The 13,874-nt window shown below is 37.1% G+C and overlaps 1 protein-coding gene across 1 annotated transcript; it reads left to right on the top strand.

Moving 5' to 3' along the window:
- Positions 1–1,959: 1,959 nt before the first annotated feature.
- On the top strand, positions 1,960–13,045 carry LOC106953147 (adenylate kinase isoenzyme 5-like). The gene is made up of 4 exons (XM_015041712.1): positions 1,960–2,365; positions 4,197–4,383; positions 9,516–9,683; positions 12,801–13,045. The coding sequence occupies exons 1-4, from the start codon at positions 2,306–2,308 to the stop codon at positions 13,028–13,030; spliced, it is 645 nt and encodes a 214-aa protein (XP_014897198.1). The 5' UTR covers positions 1,960–2,305; the 3' UTR covers positions 13,031–13,045.
- The last annotated feature ends 829 nt before the right edge of the window (positions 13,046–13,874 follow it).

Raw genomic sequence — 13,874 nt, 5'->3', positions numbered from 1 at the left:
ATATATATATATATATATATATATATATATATATATATATTTGATGTCTTGGCTGGGTCACTCAAAAGAGGCTTTAAATTCAAAAAGTTTTTCCTGGTTAAATAAAAAATACACAAGAATGGCTTTGTTTGATCTGCATTGCCCAAGGGTCCAAATGCATTTAGAGCCTCAAAATAACTTTTACTTTACTGATATAAATAAAGCAAAAGTCATAATATTATTAATGATACTTCTTCTTTTTTTTAATCGCCTTGTGTCTTAAGTTACAAGACAACAAAATAATCATTCATAAAATGTGGATGTTTATTCTGGCGAACGTATAGAAGATAACTGAAGTACATGTAATTAAACGATGAGAGGAACACTTTCAAAGACAGTAGTCAAGGTCGATCAAGATGACATATTAAAGGGTTAATATGTCATCTGCAAAAGATTAAAGATGTTCATCTCTTGCATTGCCATTATGTTCATTTATTTCTGCTCTATCCATCTTCTGATTTTCATGTCGTCTGCTTTATTTACATGCCATTTCTAAGAAAATGAGAGATAAACCTGATTTTATGATTAGTTCAACATTCAAACTGAACATCCTATTGCAAGACAAAGATCGGCTTCATGCTATTGTGTCTTTGACTGGTTTTGTTGTTGTATATGGGGATAATTATTACTTCCTTATTAGTTATTGATTTGGACATCTTTGGATTCAAATATCCTCTCCTGCGAGTTGGCAAAAAGCTAAAAGTAAGTATTTAAATATCTGCTTGCTCTGAAAGGAGGAACTATGCAAAATTTATTCATCCAAGTCCAGCATAGAGTCAGCTTGATCAGCAGGCAGCATCAGAATCAGCTCTGTCAAACAGCAGGGTGTGTGATTTCAGAGCACTGAAAGCCACTCTAATCCCTGCTGCTGCTTCTGCTGCTTTGACCTGCTGCATCCATCACTTCCCCAACTCACAGCTCATTATATAATAATGAAATCTGTGAAGTGCAACTCAAGCTACTGTCTTAAACTTTTATATAATTTTTAATCAGAAAAGCAGGGAAGAGATTGGAAAGAGAGACAAACCAACAAAGCCTAAATATATAAAACAAACCTCTGAAATACTTTGGAGCCGTAATAAAGTGGTGGTCCAGATTTTAAAATAATCAAGATTCATATTGATTGATTATTTGTGGAAAGTTCACATTACTGGTGAGATGCAAATACATTTTACTTAGCTAATAATATTTATACAGAAGTAAGTAAAATGCATCAACATAATAATATACCAAACTACACAGTTACTTTTTATTAATAGTCTACGAATATTTACTTTGCAAATATGAATTTAGCCCAGTCACATTTTGAAAGGAGTCTTCTATCAACTTGGCCTTAAATGCCACTCAGAGAAGAAGAAGACAGTTAAAAAGTGGGAACCAGAGTACAGTTTGCAAATGAATAAAAACCAGATAATCAAAACACTCACATGTTGAGACGATACCAGAAAATTATAGAGAAAAATTAGAAATTTCTTATTTTGAAAAGTCAAAAATATGCTAGAAAATTTTTTAAAAAAATTTAGATTAATCTCAGAAATGTTCTAAACAAAAACTTTTTTTTTTTGGAGGAAATTTGCTCCCTTTTTTATCTACACTCACCTTAAATTAATAAGCTGTCGTATAACCGTGTCTTCCCTGCTACATCATTTAGAAATCTGCACTTTATCCACACTAAAAGCTTGTCCTAATTTTCTTTTGAGTTTTAAAATTTTATGGTGCATGTTCAAACATTTATGATTTTAGTAAAAAAGTCAGAAACAATTTGCATGACTCAGAGAAAACAGTCGTAATTCTGAGTTTAAGGGCAGACGGTTTTTTCAGTGGCCCTCATCCTCTTTCGTGTGGACGCGCTGTGCGTAAACATGAAGTTTCAGTTCTAACCGCAAACGCCACCAGGAGGCGTGGCGTGCGCTCTTTTGCATACAGAACCCGCAAGCTGCTGTCAGCAGAGCACAGACCGTCCAAACCGGAGCTGCGCGCTGCAAGCGAAGCGCTGCGGGAGGCGAGAAAAAGAGTCCAACCGAGCCACGCATCCGCACCAAGGAGCGTGCGGAGGAAGAGGAGGAGGAGGAGGGCGGCGCGGTGGCATCACCTGCAGGAATCCACTTGAGAAGTCCGCAAGGACAGGAGCGGAAAAAATGCGCTGAAAGGAGATCTGTCACGAACTCGCTCATTAACCAAAGATAAATCAGAGGGGAAACAGGTGGGAAAAATCCGCCTCCGATAAGTTTTTTCATTTAAAAATAAAGAGGAAATCCAGCTGGAGATGAATACCAACGATGCCAAGGAGTATCTGGCACGGAGGGAGATACCTCAGCTGTTTGAGGTGAGAGATGGAGCTGACATGATGTCTGAAGCGTTGCAATGTGCGCTGGAGAAGGTCTTATGTGTCATCTTTTACCAGTGAAGCAGAAAATATTACAGCTGAAAGCTTAAAAACAAGCGCATCGTGCTGGTTTAATGATTCAGAAGCCGGTTTAAAAACTGTAGTGAAACATACATATTATGCATTTTAAGTTATTGCAGATGTTTAGCAGATAAATGTAAAAATAATGACTGTTTCTGCAAGAACGCACCCATATTTAAACAATATAAGTGTCAGTCTTCCCACATTTCTCTCATGTCTCACATCATTACGTTCTGAGTTTGTAGCAATATTGATATAAGATTACTTCTGCGTGGAGGACAGTAAATTATCTCCTCCACTTAATTACAGTCAATTTCCACTGTGTTGTGTGGCTAATGTATGCAAGCAATCAGTGCAATCACTGCTGCTTATTTGCATTCATCATAACTACTATTTTGGTGCATGCAACTGATGCTCAGATGCTGTTTTCATCATCTGTCTGACCAGAAAGTAGATGAAACTTCTGGAGGCTTTTCAGGATGTATTAGAGGTGGAGGAAGGGTGGAAATCAGGAAGGAAGTCCCTGAGGAAAGTGTTGTTTGGGAACAGTTAGGGGAGAGGTTTTTCCTTTTTTAATAGTACCAATAGAAAGAAAAGGTCATCGGGGTCCTCACTGCCAAAAGGACAAAATCTTAACAAGCATTTTTGGTCCAGTTTCTTGTGGAAATATCTTAGTAGACTTGAAATGAGGCAGAAACTAACTTATAAGTAACTTTTTAGAACAATATACTAGCTTCTTTTAGGGAAATAATTCATTAACATTGATTAAAAATACTAGTTTCACTGGCAGAATATTTCACTTATAACAAGACATTTTTCTAATTTTATAAGCAGAGTACCCAAAAACTATGAGTATGAGTAGTGATACTTCTACATATTTTACTCAAGTAAAAGTACAAGTAGCCGTCCAAGAAATTACTTAAGAGTAAAAAAGTATTATTACTGAGTAACTGATTAAATTATCAATAATATAATTTAACATTTAAAAATTACATCATTAGATGGACCAAAATATAAAGTTAAGTGGAAATGTTTGTATTTTAAGGATGAAAGTGACAATAATTCAGGCAAAAAATAACAAAATCAGGCAAAATAAAATGTTTCCAAATTAGTTTCTTTCAATACAAAACTTATAAAACTTTAACAAAAACTGCAGGTGTGTGTCTGGTGAATTTCTGGTTAAAACATGTTTCTTCTTGATTGAGTGGGTAGAAAATCCAGAAATTTTACTCAAATAACAGTAGAAATACTTCATAATAAAAATACTGTAGTAAAAGTAAAAAGTATAGCATAGTAAAAATACTCATAAAAGGTTTTTTTTTGTTTTTTTCAAGAAGTTAATTGAGTAAATGTACCAGATTCTGGTTATGAGTGAAATGATCTACCAACAGAACCAGTTCTTTTTCATCAAAGTGAAGGAATTATTGACTCTGAAGATCCTGTATGTTGCTGAAAAGTTACTTATAATTTAGTTTTGTCTTATTTCAGGTGTAATAAGATATTTGCAAGGAAAACTAGACCAAAAACACCTGGTAAGATTGTGTGTTTTTGCAGTGCTGCCCTGTTTTGCCAGACAGGGTCATGGACAAAATGAGATGATTGGTTCTCCAGCCGGAGCCCAGACAGCAGGCAGGTTTTGAACTTTAGATCTCATTAGTTGCTCAGCTCCACTTTACTCCCACAGAACAACAACGATGCGCTGTCGCCTCTCTCCTCTAACTTTACACCTCATCCTCTGCGCTCCCCACAGAGTCTGCTGACAGGTTTGATGTACTACCGGCCCGATGACCCCATCGACTACTTGGAAGGCTGTCTGAAGAAAGTCCGGGAGCTCGGCGGGACCGAAAAGGTGCGGTGGGACACTTTTGTGGGCCAGGAGAGGAAGTCCCTTCCTCCGCTCAACGGCGGCCAGTCGCGCCGGTCGCTCTTCAGAAACGGTGAGGCTGCAGAAAGGTCAAGGTCTTTTAATGTGAACTACTTGTCCATAAAAGTAGGAAAACGTTTTATCACAAACTGTATAATCAGTGTTTCACTGATTATGTGGTACACCAACACAAAAGAGTGCCGAAACATGAAGAAATATTTATTTATTTCAAACTGGTTTTTAAAAACAAAGAAAGCCAAGAACAAAATAATTCGTTAAAAACATGTTGTGGTATTCATATGTCTATTCAGTTTGCTAAAGAACCAACAAATAAGTTATAATCCATTAAAACCAAATAATTACAAACTGACAAGAAATTAGACCTAAAATACTTAGTAAGATTTTGTGTTTTTGCAGTGTAGATTTGTTCACCAGCGGCTTAGACTGAGCAGTTCAAGGCCTTTTAATGGGAGTTTATCCACAAAAGTCGCCAAATGCTGAAAATGTAACCACATAAAATATATTTCTATCCACTAACAAACACAAAACTGCAATAAAAATGTTTTAAAAAGTAGTTACCTGGTGAAAGTCCTTGTTGGCCCCGTTCTCTAACCCGTGGACGTTCGCCTCCAGCCGATAAATATCCCACAATGCACCTGTACATTTAAAATTTACAGCACAGCTGTGCACATGACGCAGTCACATCCCAAATACTTTCAATATGCATTTCAGTTCAAAACCTTACCGTATTATCATGATGTAGTTTTTACAGCCATTTGTTACAGCGTATTTGGTCACAAACTGTATTTTATTGATTATGTGAAACATCAACACAAAATAGCACCTAATTACCAAGAAATGCAATTTGTTACCAAGAAACTGGTAATTATATAGTTACCAGTATACTTACCAACACAAAACCTTACCAAGTATTTTTGGTTTACTTTCTAGTGCAAATATTTTAGTTCACACAAAACTAACTTCCATGTAACTTTTGAGCAACATATCGGAGCTTGTTTTAAGTCAGTAACTCCTTAATATTGATTAGAAAAAGTACAAATTGCAGATTATTTAACCTGTAACTCGTGAAAATGTCTTATTATTGTATTAAATTTACTTAAAACTAGTTTTGTCTCATTTCAAGTGTGTTAAGATATTTGCAGTAGAAACTAGATCAGATTCTTGGTAAGGTTTTCTGTTTTTTGCAGTGTAAGTATATGAAGTATATGCATTCATATTCTACCATAACGAGTAAAAACTTTGGTGAAATTACTGTCGCAACTTCTTTGGATTATGTCTCAACGAGTTCTTCACCTCTGTCTGACACTTTGGGTTTTGTTCCTCTTTGGTTCGGTCAGTCTTGTTCCTGTTTTCCTTTAGTTCAGCTCGTCATCGTGTTCTAGTTATGTTTGTTTCATATAGTTATTTATCGTTACTCTAGTTTCATTCGGTTTCGTTTCATTAGGTCTAGTTATTTCTTAGTGTTTGTATTTTTGCTTGTTTGCTTCCCAATTTATCTTTGCAAAACAGGTGAAGCTCAGACGGAAGGGAGAGCTGGAGAGCTCATGTGAACTTCAACATTTAAGTCTTGCTGCAGATTATTAATTATATTTGACGAGGTCATTTTAACGCATGCATACTCTTTGATGTTAGCTCTGCCTGCCTGTTTCGGGTTGCTGTGCTGCTGGAAGACAAACCTCTCTCAATCTTAAATTGTTTTCGGCCTCAAACATCTTTTATTCCCTCCATCGGAGTTTAATCGTCTCCATGCCTGCAGGTTAAGGCGAACGGCCTTGTGATTGTCAGATTCACTGCAAAAACACAAAACCTTACCAAGTATTTTTGGTTTAGTTTCTAGTGCAAATATTTTAGTACACTGGAAATAAAACAAAACTAATTTACAAGTAATTTTTCAGCAAGAGATATGAGCTTGTTTTAAGTGAATAAATGCTCAATGCTGTAGAGCAAATATTAATTCCACCGGCTGATTATTTCACTTATATTATGGGGAAAAGTCTTGTTGTATGTTTGACTAGAAACTAGACCAGAAATGCTTGTGTTTTTGCAGTGCGACAGACTGGAACTCTATGAGACAGTGGGATATTGTTTTATCACCTAACCTTGCCTTAAACTTCTCCACAACTCGGTCTTCATCGTGATGTTTCTCTACTAATGTTACAAGAATCAGAATTAACTTGAAAATTTGTAATTTGGCTTTGCTTTTCCATTGCTCACAGCGTACACACATCAAGTATAAACATACAAACTTATGGAGAAATAAGATAAGAATAAGGGAACCTTATGTAAATATATTTGCAGACATTAAAAAAAAAGGGTTTGATGTGACAGTGCAAAAATGCTTTTTATGTCTCAGCAGAGTATCTGACTGTAAGATGCTCATCAGAGAGGCTATCTGGAGGAAGAAACTGTTTTTTGTAAACGCTCTGTATCTGTAACAGTTTGTGTCCAGGATGTGTGGGGTCTGCAGAGATGCTGGCTGCCCTTTTTGTGACCTTAGACTTGTAGTCAGCCCTGATGATTTATACTGATACTCTGATTACTAATTAGATAACTAATGGGAAAAAAAAGGTTGAACTTGTTGTGTCATTTATCATGAAAAATTTCTTATCATGGTAACAGTTTCACTCATTGTTGTCACAGTAAATCCCAATTAATGTTTAAAAACTTCAAAACTGTCCAGGTCAGGATTGTTTTTAACATTCTTCTCCACTGTTCGTTTAATAAATATCAAACTTGAAAATATGATTAAATCAATCAATCAATCAGTTTTACTTATAAAGCACCCTTCATGCTAAAAGCAGCTGATGCTGTACAGATCAATAAAAACAAACAAAAACAAATAACTACCCATCGTAACCCCAGTTAGTGTGCAGTTTAGTGATATAAATCACATTTCTTTATGCGACTTGCATCATAAAGAAAACATCACAGATGGGAATGTTTAACAGTATTTGTGTTAGTGGGGCTATAAAAGCTGTCATGCAGACGTAAAAAGAAGTAGCAGTAGTAAATAGTTCTTATTGACAGTAATTCCACATAATATTGTGATAAAACTTTAAATCCATACTGTAGGCTGAACTGGGTTTTATTTAGGTTTATCAGCATAAAGTAAGATGAATACCACGCTTTGTAAAAAGAAAAAAGAAAAACTCAATGTGATGCAGCAAGGACAGTCACGCATCATTATTTAATCACTAAACAGTCATGTGCTACTGTTAGGTCTCTCATAAAATTACAATTAATCACATTTAAATTCATGATTGTAATATGAAAAATTGTGATGAAATACAAGGGACATGAATGCTTCCTAGTTCTGACAAAAGAAGTAAAATGTTTTACAGCTAATACCTAATTTAATAGCAAAAAATTGTCATGAAATGTACGCAAAAGTAAGAAATAAAATGTTTTTCTTTTGAAGAAAGCTAAAAGCATCCCATTCTGCTCCGTGTTTTAACGGTGAAGGGTGCTGACATTTGCAGAGCATCTTGAGGAGTTCATTCACAGATCCTCTGTTCAGGCTTTTGTGTTTTCCTTTGAAGTACAGGACGGAGAATAAGAGGTTTCTTCCGCTGGCTCTAATGTGATGTGTATCCATGTGCGTCACCCACTCTCACGCTCTGAAAAGTGCCAAAAGTGAGACACCTGAGCTCTCGCTGCAAAATTGGTGTTTTTGGGGTTTTTTTTGTTTGTTTTTTATTTTTTCAGATAAGCCGTTTCCTGTTCAGAAACAGTGTGCATTTAATTGCCAACGTGAATGAACTCGCTTCACTGGAGACAAACTTGTGCAGTTAATCAGTAATCTTTGTAATCTTTGCTGCCCTTTCAGCGGTTATCAATTACAGTTATAACCCTGTGCAGGTGGATGCAGTGCGGAAAATCCCTGTTTATGCAAAACCTGGTCGAAATTTGCAAGGCAAAATCTAATTCAGCTACACAGAGTCAGAATCGGCAGGCTAATGTTTTTATTTAAACTTTAACGCTTCCTTTCTTATTTTCCGAAGTATGGTATTTTTGCTGCTTTGAAAACAAAGATCTGCAACATCCTGTCTGTGTCTGAGCAAGTAAAAAAAAAATACCTGTAGTTATTCTGGTTATGCCACAAAAGATCATACAAATAAGAAAAGCAGTGACCGGCAGGTTTTCGATTTCAAGAAAAAGAAAGTCTGAAAGCGGCAGTGTTTTGCTGAGCAGAGCTGCTGGCAGATGAGCGTTATTGATAAATGGAGCTTGTGGCTGAAGCTCATATCTGCCAGGTTTCAAAAGCCTGAGGAAAGGAAAATCTGCTCTGATGTCTTAATTTCATCCCTGCCTCCCGTCTGATTTATGCCACTGCAAAAACACAAGAATTTTTGGTCTAATGGACTATGATATTTTAACAAATATGATAGTTTTGTCTTATTTCTAGAATACTAACTTACAAATAACTTTTTAGCAAAATATGAAAGTTTGTTATAAGTCAATAATTTATAATATTGATGAAAAAGTACTAGTTCCACTGGCAGATTATTTCACTTATACTCTGTGTTGGTTTATCACTAAAAATCTCATTAGAATGTGTTGAGGATTGTGGTTATAATGTGGGAAAATGTACAAAAGTTCAAAATGTAGTAATAGTTTTGTAGAGTAGAACATAAAAGTAGAAGGTAGCAGATTGTATCAGTAATTTGTAAATTTATTAATAGCATTAATGTTGTGACAGATATGTATTCAATACTTAAAACACCAGAAACTGAATTATCTTGTTTTGCTTAGTTATGCAAGTTTTACTTGATTGGCCATTCAGACAATTTTCACTGTTAGTGTGAATACTGGTTGTAGATAATGTTCACTATAAATATATGGCACTAGCAAGCAGTAAACTTGCTAGTGCAAGCAGACAGAGACAGTGAAGTCTCTGTCTGCTCCCTGTATCAGTCATAATCTAGTCTTCTGATAAATTAGCCCGTTGACTCTGTTAAATGAAGTAAACTGTTAAAACATAGATATGCTACACAGAATATTAGCAACGCAGTTCTGTTAGCATAGGTAGCTAATATGTTGTTCTCTCTAATTTACTGTAAAGTCAACTCATCAATTCCTAAAACGACTTAGACGTTTCAGGAATAGTCGTTTATCGATGTATAAACATAACTTTGTTTCAGAAATCTGAATTCATATAATCTCGTTGCTGTCTTTGTGCCACAGTTTTGCCCGAAAGCCCCAACTTCCCCTACAGACGGTATGACCGCCTCCCTCCCATCAGCCAGTTCTCCATCGAGAGCGACTCGGACCTGTCAGAGACGGCCGAGCTCATCGAGGAGTACGAGGTGTTCGACCCGTCCAGGCCGCGACCCAAAGTCATCCTCGTCATCGGTAAGGGAGCGCTGCCAAAACGCCAACATTCACAGCGTGTTTTCCGTCAGATGAGAAGCAGAAAAGGTGTGTGAGTGTGTGTTGCGTCACAAACGGTCATGGGCGGAAAACCCGGAGACGTCGGAAAATATCTTGGAAAAGTCTAGAATTGTCCCCACAAAGAAATCATAAAAGAAACATTTGAATCTAAACAACATCAATATGAAAAGGCGAAAGAAACAAAGAGCTAAATGAATCCGCCATTCATCAAAGAAAACAAATAAGAATATTTTTTAGGCCCCCCCGCCATCTCTGAAGGAATGGTTCAGTCCAACGTGTAGGAGGAGCAACAGCAGCTGAAGGTGGAGCTAGCTGTGGCTAGGCAGTACAAACACTCTTCAGTAAGGAAAAACTTAAAGCAAAAGACGTGTAACACATTTTATTTACTCTCACTGCTCAACAGGAAGAAACACATTAACAATAAAAATCAGACTGCAGTTCGTTATTTCATTACTTCGGCTGAATCATGATAAACTGCCTTGGAAATCAAAACAAGCATAACTGGTTACATTGCTCTGATAGACTTGAGCTTTTTTGTCAAAGGTAGGAAATATTTGAATCATATTTAGCCCTTTAACTGATATTAATGAGAAGAGTTTGAAACGGGAGGGAGCAGAGGAGAGAAAGAGCAGATAGAAAAACAGAAAATTATGCCTTTATTTCTTACAATCAGTGTAGAGCCTTTATATGGGGTTCCATTTGTGTCAAAAAATAAGTAGAAAAACATGAGGATATTTTTCAATAAAAGCCCTGGTGCTTTAAGTGTTAAGTTTAAGTTATGGTACTTCCCAGATATTTGTTATTTCTATAGGTTCTTAGGCATCCAGGACATGGAAAAATCTATATTTATGAGGAATTTTATTAAATGGAGTTACTCATTAAAACTTGTTTTTATTTAAAGCCTTAAGTGTTTGTAAAGGTGTAGCAGAGATTAGATCAGTGACACTGAACCAAACCAAATATCAAAACATTTCAATATGAGTTTGACTTCTACAATTCTCAAAAATTTGTTTACTGACAAAAACACATGTTTGATGTGCATTACCACTTGATAGTCATTTTTGGTCCTGCAGCTTTAACACATCAAAAAACTTTTTAATCCACCTTTTACATGATGTTTCACTATAACTTTGCCAAGCCCCCCAAAGTTGATCTTAAGAAATTCCCCTGTTCATGGTCCCCCCACCGATAATGAGATAGGATTTTCTCCCTTGCAAACGATGCTCAGTGCTTTCATATTAAAGGATTTAGAAATGCAAAGATGCTGAAGTAGAACTTTGTGGTCTGGATAGGAATCTAAGTCCATTTCCTGGTATCCGAGCTCTCTACGTTTGTATCATCAGAGTTGATCTTGCTTCATGTTCCTCAGTGTGTTTGACACTCCTAATCTGATTTCCTTGGCGTGCCTGCTTTAAGCTGTCAAATAATCTCATTTATCTTGTTAATCATTTCCACAACAACCTACCTTAGCTCAAACGCAGCCTCAAGTCGGTTTATAAAAAATCAAGAAGAAGCAAGAAAACAACTTCGGTCTCTTCTTGAAGCTCTTTTTTTTGAATGGCTCCCTGTGGAGCGGCTGATGGGTGTTTGTCCTCGCAGCACAAAGCCAGTCCCTGTCCGTCGCTTTAAGAGCATGCTGTGCCCCGGTTTTGAAGGGAAAAGCAGCATGGCAGCTGCTGCCACCTCTGCAGAAGATCATGTGAATGTTTTGTGTGTCAGGTTTTGCAGAAAGCTGTTAGCTGTGAGGAGGATGTTAGGATGTGAAGAAGAATTACAAAATGCAAATACAAAGGACCTGTCACAATGACAAATTACCCCAGACGTTACTGCAAAAAATCATAATATTGTTGTTTTGAGACCATTTGCAAGTAGTGAAATGGTAATAATGCAAGAACACGATGTCAAAGATCAACAAACTTTAAGTGGAAGACATCTTACATATCCAAAATAAATAATCAAAACAAATCAAATGGATACTGAAGTCCCGGTAAACATAATTTTCCTGAAGCTTTGTGTCATGTGGTCATAATGACCGCATTGTGACCGCATGACACAATGCGGTAGAAAGAGACACGAGGAAATCAAACAATCATGCAAATGGAAATTAATAGTTTTAATTTATCTCGCTGTTATTTATTGCTTTTTGTGGCTTTCAAACAGACTTTGATTTTCCTACCAACTATAAACAAAACATGCTTGTCTGAATCCCTAAGAGGAAAAATAAAAATAAATACCTTCACAGTCCAGACTCTTGTGAAATTCACAAAATTATCAGATCAACAACATTTTCTGCCATTTTTATTAGTAAAAATGTGCAAAAACACTTAAAGTAAATCCATCTTTTATTTTAAAAACTCTCACTGAAAAAAGACAAACAATAGAAATTTAATCTGAACACAATTCATGTTCCTGTTGAATATTTGCTTTTGCAGAGAGAAGATCTTTTATCATTCATCTCTGAACAATCTCTTTAGACCAAGGGTGTTCAAAGGAGGGCCTGGGGGCCATTTACGGCCCCTGCACTCATTTTGTGCGGCCCGTTCAAACACAATCCATGGAACCTAATCATCTGAATTTTATTTTATTTATGACACACTATAGTCTCAACCTGGAAAAACTCTAGCAGAGATTTCCAGAAACATGGAAATGAAGCAAAACTCTGAAAAAAGAGCATTCAGGTTTCCACAAGGTTTCCCTCGGCATGTAAAATTATCTTACTCAAGTTTCCGTTTTTCTTCATCAACCTTCAGGCAGTTTTACTCAAATGATCAACTTCATAAAGGTCTATCACTGTTTGTTTTGCTGGAATATAATCATTTTATGTTTGCAATTCTGCTTTAGGTTGATAAGAAAATGTTGACACCATTAATCCAAAGATATTCGGTGAGAAAATATGATTTCTTACCAAATGTAGGAGGTTCACACGTACCTGTTTCTTTATGTCCTCCTCCTCCACAAACACACACTTACACACACAGGCCTGATTTCTCTCACCAACACACACTCACCCACACACACACGACAACAAACCTCCCCAAAAACATCAACAGCTCTCTCTCTCTCTCCCTCTGTACTCAGGTGGCCCTGGCAGCGGCAAAGGAACACAGAGCCTGAAAATCGCCGAGCGCTACGGCTTCCAGTACATGTCTGTGGGCGAGCTGCTGAGGAAGAAGATGATCCACAACGCCACCAGCAACAGAAAGTGGAGCCTGATCGCCAAAATCATCACCAACGGCGAGCTGGCGCCGCAGGTAGCCGAGAAACGGGGACAGAGACGTGTTGGCGGGGGGGCGGGTGAGATGGACTAAATATTTTGGGAGAAATAAGCGGCATGTCCAGACACTCGGGTCAGGTTGTTATCACAGCATGAATGCAACGAGGAACTAATTGGCAGAAGGCGCATGACAAGCATGCTGGGGAGAGAGGATGCTTATCTGTCTTATTAGCATCCATCTTTCTAAGGTAATTACTCCGCTTGGAAGAAAATGAGCGCTGACCCCCTCCCGTGGCTGTTTACGCTTTACTCTTTCTAACAGAGTACCTAGCATAATTACAACACAATAACATATCCCCAGTTCAGCGTCTGACATTAACTGGCTTCACCTCAGAGGTTTTTTGTTCTCTACCTGTTATTAAAAACCAACTCAGAGCGACATCTCAAACAACAGAGAGCAGGAACCTTTGATAAAAACAGCTGCAGCCAAGATTAAACCGGCAAATGCTCAGCAAAACTGACAGGCAGCACAAGAGACATTTTCTTTATGCTCTAAAGTCTAGTTTTTGGTTTGGAAACTCTTTTTAGATTTCAGTTCATCCTTAAAGCTGCAGTATGGAATTTTTACAAAAATGTTTTTTTGTTAAAACTGCAACCATGTTGTGACAGAATAATATGAGACAGATAAAAAAAATACATCTATTCCACCTGCTAATGCAGTCTAAAGTAATGCACAGCTCCCGGTCAAAAACAGCCAATCAGAGCCAGGAGGTTGGTCTTAGTGCTGTCAATCAACATCACGTTCTTGCTGCTAAATGTGCTAATGGTTGAGAAACAACTTACCGTTACAGGAAAACCATTTTTCAGTGGCTATGCTAGCTTGAGCATTCACAACAAGATATGCTATCAGGAAGAAGCTCTACCATAACAGAGAGAAA

This window comes from Poecilia latipinna, unplaced genomic scaffold (assembly GCF_001443285.1).
Source record: "Poecilia latipinna isolate Pla-1442-1.1 unplaced genomic scaffold, P_latipinna-1.0 Scaffold565, whole genome shotgun sequence".
Taxonomy (NCBI): domain Eukaryota; kingdom Metazoa; phylum Chordata; class Actinopteri; order Cyprinodontiformes; family Poeciliidae; genus Poecilia; species Poecilia latipinna.
This window is presented reverse-complemented; position numbering and strand designations above follow the sequence as displayed.